This window comes from Ptychodera flava, chromosome 8 (genome assembly GCF_041260155.1).
Source record: "Ptychodera flava strain L36383 chromosome 8, AS_Pfla_20210202, whole genome shotgun sequence".
Lineage (NCBI taxonomy): Eukaryota > Metazoa > Hemichordata > Enteropneusta > Ptychoderidae > Ptychodera > Ptychodera flava.
Window position 1 is genome coordinate 32881054 of NC_091935.1, and position 22167 is coordinate 32903220.

At 36.3% G+C, this 22167-nt stretch overlaps 1 protein-coding gene across 1 annotated transcript; it reads right to left on the reverse strand.

Annotated features, from left to right (window-relative positions):
• Nucleotides 1-1275: 1275 nt before the first annotated feature.
• On the reverse strand, nucleotides 1276-13666 carry LOC139139109 (uncharacterized). The gene is made up of 7 exons (XM_070707889.1): nucleotides 13480-13666; nucleotides 12160-12277; nucleotides 8997-9192; nucleotides 6312-6490; nucleotides 4721-4868; nucleotides 4189-4337; nucleotides 1276-2905 (listed from the first exon to the last, which is right to left on the reverse strand). Exons 4-7 carry the CDS (start codon nucleotides 6381-6383, stop codon nucleotides 2705-2707), a joined length of 570 nt encoding a protein of 189 aa, XP_070563990.1. The 5' UTR covers nucleotides 6384-6490; nucleotides 8997-9192; nucleotides 12160-12277; nucleotides 13480-13666; the 3' UTR covers nucleotides 1276-2704.
• Nucleotides 13667-22167: the final 8501 nt, after the last annotated feature.

Sequence of the window (22167 nt, forward strand, 5' to 3'; positions counted from 1 at the left end):
TTTCCTTATTGGTTGCGCGTGGATCTCATGAATCTCCCCACTAATGTAAGCTAACTCTATTTTTAGTTTTTAACACACATATTATGGTGTGTAGCAGTGTAATCTTAGACGAAACGTATCCCAACCTTTGCTTGACGCTCACATTTTAACTCCTGTTGAGCCTTGCTAGAAAATGATTTCAGAAGATGGGAGAGAAAGTCAGTGTCAAATGTCAATACTAAAGACTGAACAATTTTCGAATTTACGTTTGTGTTTCCTTGTCGATATTTAGCCATACAATATTCACAATATCTGTACGCTCCGTTCCAGTCGCTAAAGAAATTCCGTGGCAACCAGCAAGGCTGCTCTTCATATTCTAATATCACTGGTCACACAGAGACAAATACCGTACTTGCCAAATAAATATCACTTAAATGTTTGGAGTTGGTTGCGATATACAAGCAAAATCTAGAATTTCAGCATATCTGGCAAACCTGTGACAGATTAATCTGTTCCTCGATGCAACTATGGTTTATGCAAGTCCATAGCGTCCATGAGCTTATTTGTTCAAAATATTTGGTATTTCCGTGCTGAAGTCAATTTTAGTAAATGGTATTTGGACGAACGCTATAACACTTAAGCATGTAAATTTCTGCCCTGACAGGAAACCAGTGCATCCCAGACAATTAAAAAAACATCTCAGATTTGAAAGCTACCTCCCTCAGAGGGGCGCTGAACCCAGATTTCATCCTGTTAATATCGATGTAATGGAGATGGGGTTAAGAATGTCATCCACATTTTGGCACAGGAAGCGTGATGACCGCTTGCTCTGCTTATACTTCATCATTGTACCCATTCAATACGTATCATGCTATCTGTATACTACATCCTTCCTGCTTTCGCATTTCAATATCTTGTTGAAATATGTTCTTTAAGGTTTCTCTTTCAGCCTTTACACCATCGGCGGAGACGTCTACCACATTAATCCGCGTTAATACGTATGTGTAAGAAATATAGAGGTACTTGTGTTTCTCTCTCCTTCGCCATCCCTTCATTATCATTTTCTTGAAAATACTCCTTTACTTTGTTGTTTTAACCATTTCATTGCAATAACCATCATACATTTGAAACACATTACGGTCATGAAATGGCTAGCATGGCTTGAAAACTCAGCTTTGATGGAAGGGTGTGAATAACAAACTACAGGGGTACTTTCAAGAAAGTGTGGAAAATGGCATAAGTGTAAAGGCCTCATATGATGAACTGTATGACAAAAAACAAGAAGATCAAGAAGATGAAGGGGGAAATACTATTTTAGACAATAGAAAGATTTATTCAAACACTTTCAACTCACAGTTTTACACCTCTTTATTATGTAATAAGCCAATCAAAGTGTTCTTGCATCAAACTAAACATTATAGCCAGCAATGCGTTTACGCTACGGCTAGGTTTCTGAACATTTTCAAGCAAACCGTTTGGTCGATTACGTTTAAGGGGGTTCAGATTGAAAATGTGCTTGCTGTTGGATGTTTGAAATATCAGGTAGCTGATTATAATGTGCTAGGATTAACTCTTGAGTAAAATAACAGAGACTGGTAAACATTATTAGACAAGTTTCAGTAAGTATATCTGCTGAGAATTGATATAAGACATTAAATTGATTCATTTAAGTCTCTATTTTCATGATTCCTTACTTGTCCTGCTACATGAATGTTCCTTAAAGACAGTCAAAATGATCACCTTGCAATCCGTTCGTGTGTCCGACTTTTATTCATACTCCGCTGCGGAATACTACCCTGCGTATCACTGGCAAACGACGCCCTAAGTCAGAAAAACTCGGATGGTAAAACAATGTAAGGAATGTATTTTCCCATTGAACAGGATCACCATTGTTTGGCTTACTGAATTTCACAATTTATTTGCGTTAATCTTTCGGGAGGATGATTTTAATATGATATTAGATTTGATTGGCACCATTTAAGAGCTCCCGTGTTAGCCGTGTTGTCACTAATCAGCAGGTAAATGTCCGAAGTGTCATCTGAATTAAGTCTTTGAGAGAAATGAGATCTTAGACACAGGATTCTGAGTTTCCCCTGATTTTCTTCAGATTTATAAACTTCTGCAGGAATGTCAAGAAAGGAACTAAGAACAATCATATTATCATTTGACGGCTTCTCTTTGTTGATCTCTGACGTGAAAGATCTCTCATAGAGGTTTGTATCAATTACATGTGTTTGTCACCAACTGAGATTGAATAAACTTAGATATGTCTGTTCCATTGCTGGATTTTGCGTTGCCTTTTGAGCTGGTATTATCGAAAAATTAGGGTTGGTGAGCTGCAAAAGAATTATATTTTGACGCTACGTCCTGGTGTTTTCTTCACATTACGCATCACTGATGTTATTCATGTCACTTCCAATCTTGTCCTCTGACCTCTATCTTCCCAGCCCTCAGATTCACAAAACGTCCCCGGACATCTGCTGTGGGTTTCAACTGAACTGCTGCTAGCTTGCTCTCCTTCCGCACCAACATAACTACCATCAGTACTCGCGACTCTAAACCTTTCATAGCTATCCACTGCATTTGAATTGTCTACGGTTGATCTCAGATTTCCACTAATAGGCACATAGTATTTTGCCATCTGGTGTATATCTGTTGAGCCAGGGCTGGCATCGGATGTTGGGGCTGATATCGGGATATCTTCCAAAGATGGTAAGGGATCATTTTAACACTCTCCATTCATGATATTCTCGTTAGGGTGAGCAAGGTCTTTGTTTATATGATCGGTATCAAGTGAAGGGGAAGTCTCTGTTACATCATCAGGCATGCGTTCACGAACGTGGTACGTTGATGACGATACTGATGTGTCATACTGGAAAGATTCGTCAAAAGACGGGGAAGTGGGTCTATCACTAAGCACATCATCCTAAAAGAGAAATAAATAGAGATACCTTTAAGTTACACCCTATACGGAAAACACACTATATATATTCTATTATCACTTAAATGACAAACTCAACTTTTGTCAGTGAAAGTATTTTGCGATAGATCAAAAATATGGGACATGTATCTTGAAACTGAAAAGTGTATTTAACTTGAATACAACTAAAATGGTTTATTGTTTTATGAAACCACACTGTTGAATTGACATGCAGACTTTCATTGCCCGATATGACACAAAGCTTAAGAGTAAGTGTCACAGTAAACAGAAATCAAATACGATCCAATCTATAATATTTTCAAATTAGAGAAACTGCTACTGAAAGTAATCCCACCTTCGCTAGAAATAAAAAAATAAGTGCATTACCTCTCTAAATAACACATTAGAAAACAAATGAGCAAAACTCTGCTCATGTTTTTTTCAAGGTGTTTTTCCCATAAAAATTGGCAAAGAAGAATGTTCAACACTAACCGAAAATAGATGCCTTTAGATGGAATTAAAGTGATGACACTATAAGATTTCGAAACAAGTAGGAAACATATCAGAGAAACAACTTCAGAAAACAAGACATTTAGACCAAAACAGGTCAGAATTTGCTCAAAAACTGTAAACTTGAACATGAAATCATAATTCCAATAAGTAACTAACTAATAAATAGCTTTGCCGCCTGTCTTGTGTGCCTTTGACAAATAGCGCCAAAGAGCGGATTACTCTTTTTAGAGAAACGAAATTGACTGACAGTCACAAATGTATAATTCCTAACCATCTCGGATATCATAGAAATTACTTTACCCGGATACGTGAGCTTTTCACTCCTTATTGCCTTCTTAAAACTAAAATACAAAAATGCACCGCATGCTCTTGACTCGAGTATGTCTCGCACTATTACAATTATCAGCCAGAGCTGCCAAAGACAGTGATAGTGGGGGAAATGACTTTTAAAAATGGTAATAGTTTGTGCAATTTGTACAGAAAAAATAATCAGTTTTTATACGCAGTAATTACACGTGTACACCTGTTTAAGAGATCATCCTTTCATCAAGTAGCCAGGCAGTAGTAATTCAACATCAACTCCATTGTCAAACAGAGGAAATAAAAGGACACCATTCTGGTATATGTACGATATATTAACAAGAACACAATGTATAGGCCACAAGGTCAATTTTGTCCTCAAATATACCATCTGCAATGATTTATTTCATATAAGTGATTTCCCGCTCATCGGCGTTTCTGTAATCCGCAAACTACATAGAATAGAGCTGTCTTACCATGTGTTCACTGAAATCGTTTTTTCCAGTTGACCTGAAGCAATACTCGCGGATAAAGACTCGATGTTTATAGCAATAATACAGGGTACAGAAACACAATGCCATCAAAGGAACAAGTACTGCGACCACTGTCATAATCGTCTTGTTACCTGCAAACCAAAATGAGGAAGAGATTCAAAACAGATTTTGTATTTGCACGACTAGCATTGAAAATTTGATTTTATAAAAAAAAATCATGCAAGTTTCGTAGATAAGAAATTAATACTTCCTTGTGATACTAAACAGAAAAAACTTAAATAAGCATTTAGGCTGTTTACATACGTTATGTTTATCTACATCTTAGGCATACCTTATATGAGACATTTGCAATTGACACCTTCCTTGGCAGAGATGACAACCAATAATTGTATATATATGTATATATATATATATATATATATATATATATATATATATATATATATATATATATATATATATATATATAAGATTTGTTCAAATGCAAGTCCATCCAAGGACATTTATTCCTTACCCTCTTTATCTGTTGTTACTGTCACTTTTACAGGATCTCCATCAAGATAGCCCAAAATTCTTCCCCGCAACATTATTTCATATGTAGTCGACGGGATAATTTTCTCGTTGATAGTCACAAACTCAGACGAGCCGGTATCAACAGCAACCTGTAAGGCAAAAAAAAAAATCATCTCTAATCCTTAGGTACAGTAGTACATTGATCTGAATTTGCCGCATCTATCTATCTATCTATCTATCTATCTATCTATCTATCTATCTATCTATCTATCTATCTATCTATATATATATATATATCTATATATATAATGTATATATATATCGAAGTATACAGATGTCGCAATGGGATATTTGTATACTGGTAGAGAGAGAGAGAGAGAGAGAGAGAGAGAGAGAGAGAGAGAGAGAGAGAGAGAGAGAGAGAGAGCTGTCAAGACTGTCAACGCAGCACACCTTAGCTTTCTCCTTACCCATGTTCGACATAGCACAAAAATGAATAGACGATGTGCCTTAAACGTGATATGACAAGAACCCCTACAAATAGCTGCTCTGCTGCACGCAAGACCCTTTCCATTAATGGTGCTTGGGACATTGAGTGCGTATTTAAGTAAAGTTACTCGGCTAACTAATCACATGTGCTTCCATGACCACAGCACAACCTGTAGCGGAATTGGAAAATTAGCCAGACCTGTATGTTCACGCATAGAATTTAGGGGAGCAACATGGGTGACAACAAAAGGTAAAGTAATTCAGATATGCACATAAATGCTAGTTTAGTTGCCACGGCGTAATCAAAACGTAATGAATTAAATGAGTAGGCATTTTACGAACAGAATTCCGCAAAATTTTATTGCTCGAAGAAAATATACAGGTAATTTTTACAATGCCAAATTCTACCATGAATGAATTGTTTGTTCTGCCGACAAATTTGCACCAATTTAACATTCAATATAACACTGCTAAATTGTTGTGAGAAATGTTTGACTGACGTGCTAACGTTTATCCCTGATGTCAAATTGGCACATCTCAGAGCGTGCCAGACATTCTAGATTATCTCTAAGCCAATCAGTTGCTTGTAGCAACTCGGTTAATTTTCTTTTCTGCTTTGGAACACTTGGCCTTGCTACGCTCTGTCCATGGATAAAACCAAGAACGATAGGGAAAATCTTCCAAGCAGCCAAGCAAAGAATGCAAGCCATATGACAATTACCTCAAGGAAAACCAGGACAAAATCTGAAAAATGTAGATACATTTTCGTTCTAATTTGCACCAACCTTGTTAGCACATCCCTGGACCTTTTATACCTGATGTCGATATAATTTGATCAATAGTTTTTGATGTTTGACATTGTCAACGTTTTTTGAGCATTTTCATATTTCAAGAGTATCACATTGCTGAATAAAAATGTATACTACAGAACGGGTGCATATACGCAATAAATATCGAGGTTATATGTGCAGTGTTCTCACGACTTTCCATGGACAGAAATTCTTTCCCTACCCTGTATAAGATGTAATTGTCATACATGTATTGAGATAAAAAGACAGAATATTTATTATACTGTTTTACTCATAAGAATACGTAATACTTACGCATGAACTTGGATCGAAAGGAATGCAGTACGTAATATTATAAAAAATAGTATAATAATCTGTCATGAGCATTCGATTCCCACTAGAATGAATATAGGGTGTGTGAGGTGATAGCCAACGAAGGAAAATAGATCGAGTTGTTGTAGAGATGTTTGTGATCTCTGCTGCTTCAAGCGTTGCTGCAAGAACAATGTTTGTACCATTAAAGGCAATACACAGTATTTGTCAATACTGTTCTGTGTGTCATTGGCTTCCGATAAGGCCGATCCAAATTTGACATACACAAATGTTTTTAGTTTTCATTTCCACGACAGTACCAACACTACCACATAACTGAAATGATTAGAAGCTACAGGTATACATTATTGTTTGTTTCGTTATTATGGCGAATTATTTCTGGAACAATACAATCCATTCTGGATATATTCAAACACTAAAAGAGTAGCATGTTATGAACAAGGAATATGTTTGTAATTCGCCAAGGACCCGTTGATAAAAGCAGGACAGGAAGCGGACAGAAGTTGTCGATATCGAGAAGTTCAAAGGTTATTTATAAAGTAGGCCGGGTTCGTCCTATCGGTCTTTTGTAGTTTAAAGCAGGTAAAGACGGTAAAACGACAGCAGTCAATAAGCACGCAATGACAATTTCCCGTCCATTTAAACGAAATATCACATTATTACTGTGTCGATGTTACAAGCAAAGTAAAGCTGTTTCAAATGTAATTGAGCACGATGACACAACGCAGAGACAAGTTTAAATGAGATTCAATCTTGACACGAGAATCAAAATTGGTATACCTAGAAATGGTACCCAATATACACATATTGACTGGCCATGAGGGCAACAGCATACGTCTGTACCCCGAGGGACTGTGAGTCACCCCAAAAACAGTCTGTTTCCCGATACCGTAGGCCGAGGGAAACAGTCTGTTTTTGGGGGTGACTCACAGGCCCGAGGGGTTAAAGACGTATGCTGTTGCCCTCATGGCCAAGATATGTGTTTTGTAACACATCTCATCCGCAGCCATGCATAAGAACGTACTATACACAAAACTTGTCTCATGTAGGCCTACGATGTAATATGTTGAGTGGTTTCAGTAATAAAACGTTTTTCCAACAGGATCGCAATACTTCTGCAAAACGGTTCAATACACCGTCAATTTTCGTCCGTTTCGAGTCCTTGTTGGAAACCAAAGCATTCAATTCTTCTTCAGAAAGTAGGATAAACCAAAAAAATCTCGACTATCGTTTCGATCGGCCGCAGACGACATCTTTGTTTACATTCCGGTCGACGGTCCGCGCACGCGTCAATGTCGTTTTTGACGTCAGCGGGCATCATTTTTCGGAACTGATGCCTGGCAGGCAACAGTTCCAACAAATGATGCCTGATGACGTCGTTTACGTGGATCAGCACAAAAAGAATGCATCCCACGTGACTATCAACTGGCGAATTAGAATACAGACTGCGGATGAGGTGTGTTAGAACAGCGAATGACGCTTTCTTGAACAATGTATGACAGTTTTGTATGCAGTTCCCAGGCGTAATATTTGTGTTTGAAGTTCAAAATTTGAAGTTTAGACTCAGGAAATATTAAAAAAACGTAAAAATATAGGCTATTCCTTTCATATTTTATTGAATTGCTGTTGATCAAGAAATATGATGATGAAAGAGGGTGATGCATGTTAGAGTAGTGGCTTCACACAATCCATAAATTGAACAACATAACAGCGAATCATGTATTTGTCAAAGTAGTTGATATGTTTTCAGTAATTGTTGCAAACTCAGTTCTGTGTAATTGGATATGTGAAATTAAAACACATTAATTAGACAAATGTGTTCTACAGCAATTAACAACGATTATTTTGATACACTGACTTGAGCAAATGTACCTGCCTCTTTGCATAAATACCGAGAAGAATAAAACTGAACTTGACTTTTAGGTAAGATTGTCGAACGTATATTTACTTAGATTGATCATATCTTGATATTTTGTACATTAACCACATATTTCTTCCCTTCTTGTACAATAAAAAATTTACTGTCAAAAGTTTGACAAAAACGGATGATGTTGACAAAAGTAAGGTTTTTTAGGCAGAGGCAGTAAAGATAATGCAACATCATGCTACACCTCACACAGAATATTGAATAAATTCACTGTTCTTTGTAAGGAAAGACCAAAGCAAGAAGTGTGTTTATCCATTAAAGGTTTCGTGCAATACTTAATCTTTAAAACACAGTAAACACAAGAACAAGTTTAGTGATAAGTAAAGATATACAGGTATGAGCGAATTATTATTAACTTTTTCTCTTGTTATTAACTAGACTAGACTAGGCAGATTCTTTGTGAAACAAAGAGAAACCAGCCAGAGTTTTGACTGTGTCATTAATAAAATAATATCCCTACAGACAATATTTACTGATACAAACCTTCCTGATAGGAAAAAATGGAGACGATATGGTTTTTTTATTAATGTTTCTTACTAATATGTTTCTGGACACACAGAACCAAATATTAGCTTGAATATTTAAAATTTTTCACTAGGTCTTCATCGACTGTATGTTGACGAACTTCCGTAATGTATGAATGTCGTATAACGCATAACAAGTTTGACCTGGCATATTGTTTGTCAAAAAAGTGCTACCCGATTTTGTGACGAAGTATTAAAACTCGAGATACAGCTTACCATCGAAATATGGGCTAATGCTGACTTCTGTGCATGAGTCATTATCATGGTAGCCCTCCCTGACAGCCTTTACTCTCACACCCCAAGTGCCAATAACGCATCAAAGTCTGCTCCCAAGTGGCAAAACGTGAGTGATGTGCTGGTACATTCGTCTTTCTGTATCCACTTTTGAGGAGAATGCATCCAATCAGAGAATCTGAAAGCAAAATTGAAACCAAGCGTGCACGTGTAGAAATACAGTTCTGAAATTAAGTATCTTAGCAGAATTTGGAGCCCTGAAACCAGTTTCGTGGTTTGAGAATTTGTTTGATTATACACCTACGGCTTCCTACATGCTGCATACACCTAGAGTTATGAGAAACAATTGTATAACATTATCCAGGTTGTACTCTCACTGCATGTTGTCAGTACAATGAATATTTTAGTGGGGTGACTGGCCAATTTTTCAAAGCTGTACGAAACATGGAATTCATGCACTCTTGCGTGCAATTTTGTTTTCAAATGGCTATTATATTTAACTAGAACTGGTCAGAGAATGGCAATTATCCTTCCCATAATACGACCCCCGGTACATGTGTCTGACTATAGAATCTGAAGTGTAGTAATATCATATACATTCTGTTTCAGTACATTTTTAACATGTTATAGATAACCGTTCGTCTAATTTCGTTTAAATCGGCAACTACATGGGCTAAAAGTTTCGTTTCATTTGTCTCTTGAGCACTATGCAAAGAAAGCATTATCAAAACATGTTGGTTGACCGTTGGTGGTTTCACGCGTATCAGTAAGTGCAAGGGCTAGAGTTTGATTTTTCTTAGATGATGACCAATAAGAGACTTGTTTTTCACCAAACCTTGGGATGAGCTATAATGACCTCTGACATAATCTTATGTACCCCAGGAACTACAAAGGGTAGAATTTTGGTATCTTTCGTAATTTTACGTATGTGGCTACTTCTCTCCTTAAATTTTCGGCCGACCTCCGAGTCTGACCTACTTTCCTATTTCTCTGAAACTGCTACAGGTACAGGTATGGTATTAATTTACATATGGTACCTACTCGAGCTGCCGATCACTTTCACAATAGTTATACCTATTAATTATGTGCAGACCTTATTAAACGTTGGCAAAGTGGGCTAGGCACTTTGTTCTGCTGTCATATGGAGCAGTATAGACCAACGATTCTCATCTAACAAATTGGATTAAATTGTTTATATTGCAAAATTCCGCCTTGCTTTTGCCCTAGTAATGCTGCCTACATACAGAGTACCATGGCACATACGTTCAAAGCATTCTAGCCTGTTTAATGGAGAACCAGATATGAACTGAATGTGCTCATGTGTTGATATCCGGTGAACAGACTAGAAAATTTTAGCATTTAGTCAACAGAACAACGTGTGCTAATGTGACCCCTGAATGGAAGGAATGACGTGTTATATGAATGACAGATTTTGAGTTTGACAAAATTACAAACTTAGTTATCAAGCACTGAAATTGACTGCTGATGACTCGACATGTATTGACATTTATCAGACACTACTGGATGCATGAAATAATACAGTATGACGTAAATTACTGCATACTTTTTGACTGTTATGAAATTGTGTAAAAACAATTGTACCTTTGACCTGTCTAAAACGACGACGAGCAAGGAGATGTTACGCAACATTTGCAGACCTCAGATTAATCACTACCAAAACACAAAAACAAAGTCAGACAGTGTATATTCTGACAGCAGTTCAATTGAGCACACGACGCGGAGTGGAAGACAGACTTCTGATAAGACTAGACGTATAAACGGTCTACTGCCAGAGTAAATATCTCTGACGAGCGTTTATTGTATTATGTTTTCAATATTCCTGTCAATAAACCCACTTCATACCAATATAATGGACACCCGTGTGAGGCGTGTAATATGAACCATCAGATATCTGTTATATCATTATATGTAGCAGGTTTCATCAACTTTCGCACAGTACTCTCAGAGTTAAATCACTAATTACAAAACTTTATTTAATATGTAAATGAGCTAATTATTAACTTGACACGCCCAATGCTTCTCAGTACAATTGAACATTTATCAGATCAATATCTGTAGCAAGTTTCATCAAATGTAATGCTGTAATTTCGGAGTAATATCACTAATTGCAAAGCTCGCTAAATATGCAAATGAACCCTCAATTAACTCCACACAACTAAATGCTTTACATCACAATTAGATATCCATCGGATTAGTATCTGCAGCAGATTCATCAAATTTTGTGCAGTTATTTTGGAGTTATATGACTAATAACAAAATTTCATAAAATATGCAAATGAGCTGTTTGTTAACTTGACAAAGCCAAATGCTTGTCAGTACAATTCGATATTTATCAGATCAATATCTGTACCAGATTTCACTGACTTGGGTGCCGTAATTTCAGAGTTATATACCTAATTACAAAGTTTATTAAATATGCAAATGAACCCTTAATTAACTTGACACTACTAAGTGCTTTACACCACAGTTAGATATCAGTCAGATCATTATCTGCAGAAGAATTCAGCAAATTTGGTGCACTTATATCAGAGTTATATGACTAATTATAAAACTTCATATAATATGCAAATAAGCTATTCAATAACTTGACACAGCCCAATGCTTCTAAGTATGATTAGATATATATCAGATCAATATTTGTTGCACGTATCATCAAGTTTGGTGGAGGAATTTCAGAGTTATGTCACTAATAACAAAAGTCGTTAAATATGCAAATGAGCAGATAATTGACATGACACTCACAGTATCATCATTATGTTCTGAGATTGTCATCTGTGAAAAGTTTCATGAAATTTTGTACAGTATTTCTCGATATATGCCTACACTGTCATAACCGTCTCCATAGGGAAACCACTGTACGGAAAAAATGATATTGCATAACTTCATTAATATGCAAGCAACGTAAAGCAAAATCTAATCAGTTCTTGCAAGTAGCATATGGTACCTGTGTACCGAATCTGACTTGAATCTGTTCTGGCGTTTTTGAGTTATCGTGTTAACAGACAGACAGACAGACCGACACACACTAACACACAGACAGACAGACAGACAGACAGACAGACATTGCTATGACATTAGCCAACGTGTGAACGCGTGAGCTAGAAATGATTCATGATTTACTTACTCTTGATAGAATGTGGTGTATAACACCGTGTCACTGTCACTTGTGCCAACAGGCGGATCCCAGGTCACAGTGCAATTCAAATTAGGGCAAGCATATGTCACATTGGTTGGAACATCACCTAATAAAGCAACATACGAATGTCTTCCTAGTGTTATATTGTACGGTTGTCGGCATAGAACTGCCAAACTGTGAAATGCAATATTTTTATTACAATATGTGATATATAATCTGCTAACCTCCTCCCAGGCCATAACCATTTAACGCTTCTTACATTTCAGTCATGGCTCTTACCTTTTTCCAAAGTCGACTGCTAACTGTACTCTTTGCAAAAGTTTCGATTCTGAACTTATTTGACACATAAAATTTAAACAAATATTTTGATATGATAGGGATAAGTTCATTTTTATAGCCTCCTTAGAATATTTTCTGCCATTCAAGGCACAAAAAGTGAGTAAGGGCATATTTTATTGCTGGAGCTAATGAAAAGAAAACAAAAACTGATGAATTGTCATAGAGCGATTAAGATGACACAATCAACACCCCGTTAGTGACTCAACCTTAAATTTCAAGTTCTAAGCTTTGAAGCTATTGAATAAGATCATTTTACGGTAAACAATGTGTACTATTCATTTAGTCACTAATTAGTTCAGCCAGAAGTGTCACATTAATTAAAAATCATCAAAAGTCTCTCGTCACATTTTTTTAATATTTCGTCATTTTCAAAGAGATTCCATACTTCGTAAGCGAGGGTAGCCAATACAGAAGTCTTAGAGCAGCTCATCATTGATTTGTCACCAGTTAATGTCATAGTTAGTAATTTAGCTGACTTTGTCAAAAGCTATAAAATGTTCTTAATTAGCATTGGATAGCGAGCAGCTGTACCTGTGGTATGTCCCTTTTAGTTCAGTTTATTAAAAAAAAGTCCTGTTGATCTTCAAAGAGCATGCTGAAATTCAAAGATATTCCGCTTGTCGGTACGGCTTTCTATAATAAGACTGCAAGCCAGCATTATTAATAACATTCAGCGTGCCACTTTATGCCCATTAACATTTGTGTTAACAATTCACAGACTAAACGAACAAGGTGAATACTCAAATAAATGACACAATGACACGGTTAAAGAGAAGATAAGGCTTGGACGCAGTAGCCTGAAGCGCCAGCCGAGTTGCAATACTGATTTCACCTGTATATCAAGGAATCTGCGAATTTACATACAAGAGCATAAGCCAGATGCAAATAAACCTCTCTTGAAAACTGGTGCTTAATAATGGCTACTTGTTATACCCATTTAACTACTTGATGAAACTATGTCATAATTACCTCTGACAAAAACAAATGCAAGGACACAATTTCCCACAAATAGATTCAACATCTCCGAACGAACCCTCGCCATGTCACACACGTGGTAGTATCATGCTAGTTCGGAGTCCAACGCTCTTCTCTTCATGACCGCCAGCCTTGTGTGATCAGATCTGCTGAAGCCAACGCGGTGACGAAGTTTTAATTTATTGGAACCCAACCCCCGACAGTGTTGTGATAGAAGCGCCACTGTGCGTTCTTGAGCTGCAAAGTTCAACCAATTAAAATAACAGCTTCAGTGCAGGGAGTTTAACACGGATTTTGGCAAATGAAACTCTTTCCGACCTCATTACAAATTGAATTTGAGCATTGATGCAGAGAATCACGTTCTTTCAGCAGGCAACAATAATAAATATTGCATAATAGTGGAGAAAATGAGGAGAAACAAAATAACGAACAACCCATTACAGACAAAACATCCGCGCATCCAACCGCATTTGAGCAATATCAGTCCTTGCTATATTTAGCTAACCATACAAGAAAGTACCAGCCGATAAATGCACTTCATACATTGTAAGGTAGAAATCGAAATAAAGTGCATTAGTTCTACTCTATGTCATTACAAAGTACTTTATAGTGATTGCATTGTACATATGAATATGTAGACGGTTGCGAGTGCAGTGACAAAACGGACTGGCCCCGTTTGTCTTTGTGCGCGTATGTGAGTGCACGCGCTGAGTGTGTATCAAACAGTACACCATTTCGGATGTGACGAGTCAAGATATTTGTCCTCAGCATCATATCCATAGAGCTATAAATATGACCTTTATGAAGCACGTTTGCGATCATCGTATCTATTCAGGACAAGGCTTACTTTGTCAAGAACCCTCTCTATTGTTTTCGGTAAGATAACCGAAGACTAACGTCTAGCATCGTCCTCTTGTTTCCATCAAAAGCGTAAACTGGTCATTTGATGGTGAAAGGTCTCCAATCTTATTCAACATTAAACTACGTCAAATGGCCTGTTCTGAAACATTTTTCTATCCATGGTCTGCTGGGTTGCATGATGTGGCGCACGTTTGTGCATATTTATCACCCTAACTCACTTCTGTAATTCTTGGTAGGAAGTGAAACTTATAATTAATCAGCATTGGTCATCCGACAAGGCGTTTGTAGTTGTGAAGAGTTAGTGTTCATTGAAAGACTGGTTACAAACATATGTAACACAACCCATACATAAAACATCTGCGAGTACTTCATGTGTCCTCCTGAGTAAACATTGGCTGATTCTCTCCCACATCTGGAAGATATTGGTTAGTCAGATCCTGTTGGCCAGTGACATATTTGCATTACCGTGCTATCTCTACCGCGCAACGTCTTTACCTCTCATTTGTAAGTCGTCGCAAGTAGTGTTATATATCAAATATCAATGAAAGATGAAAATCCCGAAAATTTCTGGACAAAACGATTGGAACTAATTTAAGAGAATATGATCTTTTATCTGTTCAAATTGATCAAAAATGTTAAGTTTCCTATTGCTGAAAGTTGCAATGATACAAATGATACAAAAGGACGAGCGTGATACAAGGTGATTGTATCTCGTGAACCTTGCTTCCAGGAAGACCATATACAAAAATAGTAATCAGGGTGACCCATTACTAGTCCAGTTAACATTTAACGTTCCCCCTGACAGTTACTGATACATGTTATTTGAATTTTATTATATAAGCAAATTTCCACCCTCTCGAAAGTAACAATAAATTCAGTATGACGTAAAAGGATAAATTCCAGTCTAGAAGAAGAAAGAAAGCGCAAGCAATGCAATTGATAGCCATGTTTATTAGATATGACCTTATCGGTCGCATAGCCGAACAGTCAGTAAAGATGGTACAAATACGCAAATACTTATAAAATTGAGCTTATGTTGTGTTCACTACCGTGAAATTGTACACACAAATATTTTGATTTGCGATTGTTCCAACTCAGCAGTTTACATCTATGTTATGTACGTAGCACAATTAGTCATATGAAATTGGAAAACTGTCAAGGAGCACTTCCCGTTCACGAGAATATTTCTTGAGGTGCAGAAGATTCTTTGAGAGTTTTTTTTTCTGAATCATTCCTTTATATTCTGACTACAAAGAAATGACCTGTTTTTGCGCCAAAAGGAGGTAATTTGCTGGTGACAGATTCGTACCAAAGGCTATCTGGAGCTCAGTTAGTGATGTATCCATAGCGTAGATTGAGTTTTATTGTATGATAGTGACATTTAAGTGTTTGAAGGAGTAACTGCATGTGAAGACAAAATGTAATCAAAGGCTTGGGCATAATTTATTATGGTCCTCATGTTGGTAACTCGGCTTTTGTACAACGCACCCAGGCCAGCCTATAACAGTTAAACTCAGCAAGCCATCGTTGATGACACAGTTCCCATTTGTTTAATAGGTACTTTGATTACAAGTCTTTGGAGAGAATAGAGTCCTGTTCATTAATTGGGTCCTTGGTTAAAGATGAGATCCATGGTGGTGAAAACGTTAAAACAATTAAGGGCTGCCACCCTAATTACAAAAGGCCATTAAATAAGTCAACTAAAAATAAATCACTGGATATTGCCAAACACAGCTGCATTCTATTATGACTCTGACAGCGGCAGATTATCATGTATGCCACATTTCATACAAAATACCGCAAAGTGTCAATGGATTGTATCACAACCCTATGAGATTAATATCTGTACAAAGTTTCATCAAATTTGATGGTGTGTTTCTGGAATTATCACTCTAATTAGGAAAGTGCATAGAGTCTTTGTTCAATGTAAAAGCAATGTGAGCTCAACATCTGTACAATGTTTAATGGAATTTGATGAACATTTTTTCGACATATTAGCCTAATTACAAACATTCATCAAATATGAAATCAGCAGTTAATTAACACGAATCTTCTACATATCTATGCACACTATTGCATCACCAAAAGATCAACATCTGTGCCACATTTCATCAAATTTGATGCAGTATTTCTAGACATATCATACAAATTATGAAAGTTTATCAAATATGCAAATTAGCAATTAATCGACATGATACTGCTTAATGTCTTCACATGGTATTACAGTACTGATAGATCAACATCTGTACCATGTTTCATCAACTTTGACACAGTGGTTCTGGAGATAGCCCACCAATTAGGAAAGTTCATTAAATATGCAAATTAGCAATTATTTCGCATGACACTGCTAATTGTCTTTGTACACCATTATGAGACAGTCTTTAAAGATCTGTAACAAGTTTTATCAAATTTTGCTGCAGTATTTCTGGACATATCACCCCAATTACAAAAATTCATCAAATATGCAAATTAGTGACTAACTGATGCAATACTGGCATATCTCGTTGTGTGTTATCAGAGATCTGTGCAACAAACATCTTTACAAAGTGTAATGACATTTAGTGCAGTTGCTCTACAGAAAGAGTTCTCTTTCAAAAAGTCATTGTCAATGACATAGTCCCGCTTTTTGATAAAATTGTCGTCACATGGCTATTTTTGGATCGGATTACAAAACAATTTAACGTGCATATCTATGACATAATGAGTAATCATTGTATTAAGTTTGAATAAAATCGCTCTAGGCATCTCTGAGATATCTTTGTGAACGGACGCACGCACGCACACATGCCGCCTGTAGCCATTTTGTGGAGTATAAGCTTATACCGTACCTGGAGCGTTTACAGTATTTCTACTGTACATATTGCCGGATAATATGCGATGGAATTTTGCGTTTCACGTCGTTCAATCATTCAGATGGAAACGCCGCCCTTCTCCAAACTTTGAAAAAAAAACACGGTGATAGACTTTTGAATGCTAACTCTTGTATAACAATGACGTAATTTAATGAGAAGACATTTGTATTCGAGCACGGCTACAGTTTTTGATTCGAGAACTCTCATCATGGACCGTGGTTATATTCAACAATCGAGAGGTGAGTCGAACTTTTTCCTATGTCCATGTAGCAGTTGTGCAAAAATAAGCGAATCCACAGGCCTTTGGCGAATCAATAAATACGTTTTTCACCAAGCGTTACTGTATTTCTACTGTACATATTGCCGGATAATATGCGATGGAACTTTGCGTTTCACGTCGTTCAATCATTCAGATGGAAACGCCGCCCTTCTCCAAACTTTAAAAAAAAACACGGTGATAGACTTTTGAATGCTAACTCTTGTATAACAATGACGTAATTTAATGAGAAGACATTTGTATTCGAGCACGGCTACAGTTTTTGATTCGAGAACTCTCATCATGGACCGTGGTTATATTCAACAATCGAGAGGCTAGGGTGAGTCGAACTTTTTCCTATGTCCATGTAGCAGTTGTGCAAAAATAAGCGAATCCACAGGCCTTTGGCGAATCAATAAATGCGTTTTTCACCAAGCTGAAAGGTGGAAAGATTAATTATTTTTGCCGCATGTCAATAGTTTGATATGACTATCGCCTTTTACAATAATACTGGCTATTCCATTGTGCTATAGGCCCCAGGTTGACACACATGTGTAGAGATTTTTATAGAAACTATTCCGTAGCTATTTACATTTCTTTATCGCTTTTTGCGGTTTTGCAGTTTCCTGTTTTTTGTTAGCCGATTAGCCGGCACACGCCAAAACGACTAGTCTTTGCGGTTTTCTATAAGTGAGTTGGCACACGCCAAAACGATCAGTCTATTGCGCTAGTATTTCTGGGCACGTTTAGTCTCACTGTTTACCTCCGGTTGGTTAGCAACCGCAGTTTAATTGACAGCCGATTCTTTCTATTAGGGCAAATTGTTGCAATAAGTGTTTCCTACGACGTTCGCACAAGTGAAAAATAGAGCAAAATTCATTGAGAGTTGGTGTTAGTTTAATTTTCTTTACAACCAAGGCAGTATTAAACACGAAACATTTAAGCTTAACTTGTAATATTTCCCCCTTGTCTTGGCCTGCTGGGTTTAAAAAAGTGTTTAAAGGTAAACAGGTACTATGTTCAAATTTAGCCCTTGCTACCATGGAAAGAGGAGATCTAGCTAATCATAGAGTATATGGGGTCACGCCAGGCCACACAAAAAATAATGCACCACAGTCCACTACATGGTCATAATTTTACTTTAGTTAAACAATCAGAAATAATTTGTCTTCATTATTCTTCCTGGAATGGGGCAAAGAAATCATAATAAATTATTTTAAAATGAATATTCATACGTCGTTAATTATGAATCCATAAAATAAATATGTACCAGTGAATCATGTTTTAAATTTAAAAAAATGGCGCTACTGTTACTGCTTGTGATAAATAATGGTACATTGGGTGCTAAGGGGAATTGGGTTCATAAAATTAATTTGAGATACTAGTAGAATTAATTTTAGCATGTAAAATTAATTTGAAGGCATAAACTTAATTCAATGAATGCATAATAAGTTAGTACTATACTATATAACACTTATTTGGGTTGACTGCATGAAACAAAATTAAAAATGCTTGAAAAATTATTTCTGGTCTATATAAAATTAATTCTCACACACTAAAATTAACGAAAAGCATAATTTTGACCAGAATGGCCCCAGTATACATTATCTTTATTATTCTTCCTAGCTGAAGGCAAAGAAATTACAATTATTATTATTATAGAACAAATGTTAAAAGTTGTTACTTAGAAATCAATGAAATAAATAAACAAATGTTAAAAGTTGTTACTTAGAAATCAATGAAATAAATAAAAAACAGTGAATTATGGTTTAAATAAAAATATTGTTACCATGGCAACATAAAACAAAAATGAACATGGAGTTCATGCTTTGATAAATACACTTAGGAGAGCATTTGCATAGTAACTAGGATAACATTTAATGGACTTTGGGAAAAAAATTGAAATTTTAAAACATAAATAGGTTATATCTTTCTAACCCAAAATAACATTTGTTATAATATTTCTTTTGATTACTGGATTTTTACACTGGATATTTAGTCTTTCTAACCCAAAATATCCCTTTGATATAACACTTTCTGTTGATTACTGGATTTTAGGTGGAATCTTTGAAAAACTATTAATTTTTACTCCTGAATGGTTGCCATGGAAACATCTCACCTTTAAATCGTGTGATTTTTTTTGGTGTGCTTATCAGAAAAACCCCTATGATCAATTTTTTTTACATCAATCAATATTTATTTAATATGAATTAGGGAAAAGTCACATTTTCAATCCCAAAATTGTTACCATGGCAACTTGAAACATTAAAATTAGTCTGGTTTTTGTGTTCTCTTACCCGAACTCCCCAAGTAAATAATTTTCATATCAATCAAAGTAATTTTTCATGAGATATTAGAAAAACTGAAATTTTCAACCCCTAAAATGGTTACCATGGAAACATGGGGCAGTGAAATCGATATCATATTTGGTCTTTTCGACCCAAAATACCCTTATGGTGAAATTTTCACGGAAAATGAACCTATTATTATTCGTGTTATTATTTCTATATAATACTTATATTATATTATTAACTTTATAATTATTTATTTATTTATTTCAAGACGGTAATCCGATTACAATACAACTACTGTGCCAGAGCTTAGAAGCAAAAAATATATAACCAAATCATCACATATACCAAAAAATATTTGAAATGGGTGAGAAGAAAATGTCGCAGACAATAACATGCTTATCTAGATCAGAGTCTTCACTTCGATATTTATGGAAAGATAACCAAATAATTCTGATTTAAACGTCCACAAGGCTTCATAGTCTCGGATAAATAGGGGAATAGAATTCATTTTTTTGTAGGTCGATCAACATATCTTTAACTCATGGTTGTCCAGAACCCTGGTGGGTAAAGGTTACCACTACTAGTGCAACGAGTATTAAAAAAATTCATTTCTGAGATAGGTCGGCTCAATGCACTTATCTAGCTTGATGCGAGGTCATTTAAAGCTCTGGGCCTCAAAACAGCCGCGAAATATTAATCAATTGGCAACCAATTCAAACTTACAAAAACTTTTCGAGAAGGAAAAGTCGAGTCAACTTAAAGAATTACTCTACCGGCCCTTATCTTGTATTTTTATAATCTTTTGAGATCTGTTAAGAGATGTATTGGCCAAAACAATGCAACAGTAGTCAATTAGAGACAAGAACAAAGCGTTATATACTAACAAAAAAACATTATTTTGAGAAAACGGGCGTAGTCGTCTTAAAACACCAATTCTTAGAATGGCAGACAAGTTATTGCATAAATTATCTATTTGATCATCTATTTGAACACCTAGTAGTCTGTAAGCAGCACCACTGTCAATTAGAGTATCATTGATATGAATGTGAAATGAAATATCAGAGTCGTCTAAGCGAGACAGTTCTGGACGAGAGGCAACAATGATATACTTCGTTTTTGGTGTTCATTATCATGCTATTGTTAACACTCCGGAGACACGAAAAGTATGGACATCGGCAAAGATATAAGCTTCCCGTTAATAAGATCAAAATCGGATCCCTTAAGTGCACCGCACGTAACCGACAAAATAGTGGAATGTACACCTAAAGAGCTAACAAATTGATTTCTTCCCGTAAGATATTGAAACCGCTTCTCAGTGAAAAACCAGAAAGCCAGAAAGCTGTTAAATGAGCAGTAAAAACCTTGGTAACATTTTTATGATAAGTTGGCTTCTCACCCTCTTACAGATTGCAAGGACTTTGTGAACGAGAATTATTATAAGACAGAATATCGTTAATAGAATGCCAAATAATAGAAGAATTAGTATTTTTTCTGAAAATATCACGATAGTACTATTGTTTTACATGAGATATCGTGTGTACAACTCTGTTTCTTTACAGCAACCAATCACTTGGGGATTTGGATAAGGTAGCATTTACGAGATGATAATTTCGACATGGATAGGATCAAGAATGGCCGGAGTGAACCATTGCGGCTGTTCTCTAAACTTAGTTTCCTTTGCTTCAGCAGAGACAGTGTTTTCTTCATAGATCAAACCTATCAGTTAATATAGGAATAACGGACGACGCGCTGACCATTTACGTTTATTTATGGGCAAGGGCGAGAGGAAAGCCAAAAATTAATGGGCGAGGCTTGCCGAGCCCGTTAATTTGGCTTTCCTCATCTCCCACGCCCATAAATAAACGTTAATGGTCAGCACGTCGGCTGTTATTTCAATTATATTATCAACAAACCCCAAAAAACCGTCAAAATTTACGAAAATTTCCCGTGCGAACGACAACGGGGCCCCGAAACCGTCAATGAGTAGTGCGCGCGCTGCAAAAATTGGCCAACAAATGCTCCATTTTATTATGTGGTAGATTATGATCTTTGTACAAATCACAATTTTCGTTTTAGCCGTAAAGTTACTGTATTTACGATATTATTCATATTCACGGGCATGAAAACAAATCATTACTGTGTATTTGTGGGCAGTCACGTGGTTCAGCTCGACCAATTAAAACGCAATGGACAGGGCATGGTAATATAATTAATAATAGTATTCTTTTCAACGTAAATCTCTCAGTGAAAACAGGAGTAAAGTTGTTGTCCAAAGGTAAAAATGTACAACACATTTGGTCTCTAGTTTTCTAAATAATCAATAGTTTCACACTAAGTGTTTGGTAGCCTTGTTGAAGAAAAAAATGGTACAAAAGTAGAACGCGGGGAAAAAGTGAGGTACTCCTAAGAGAAATTCAGC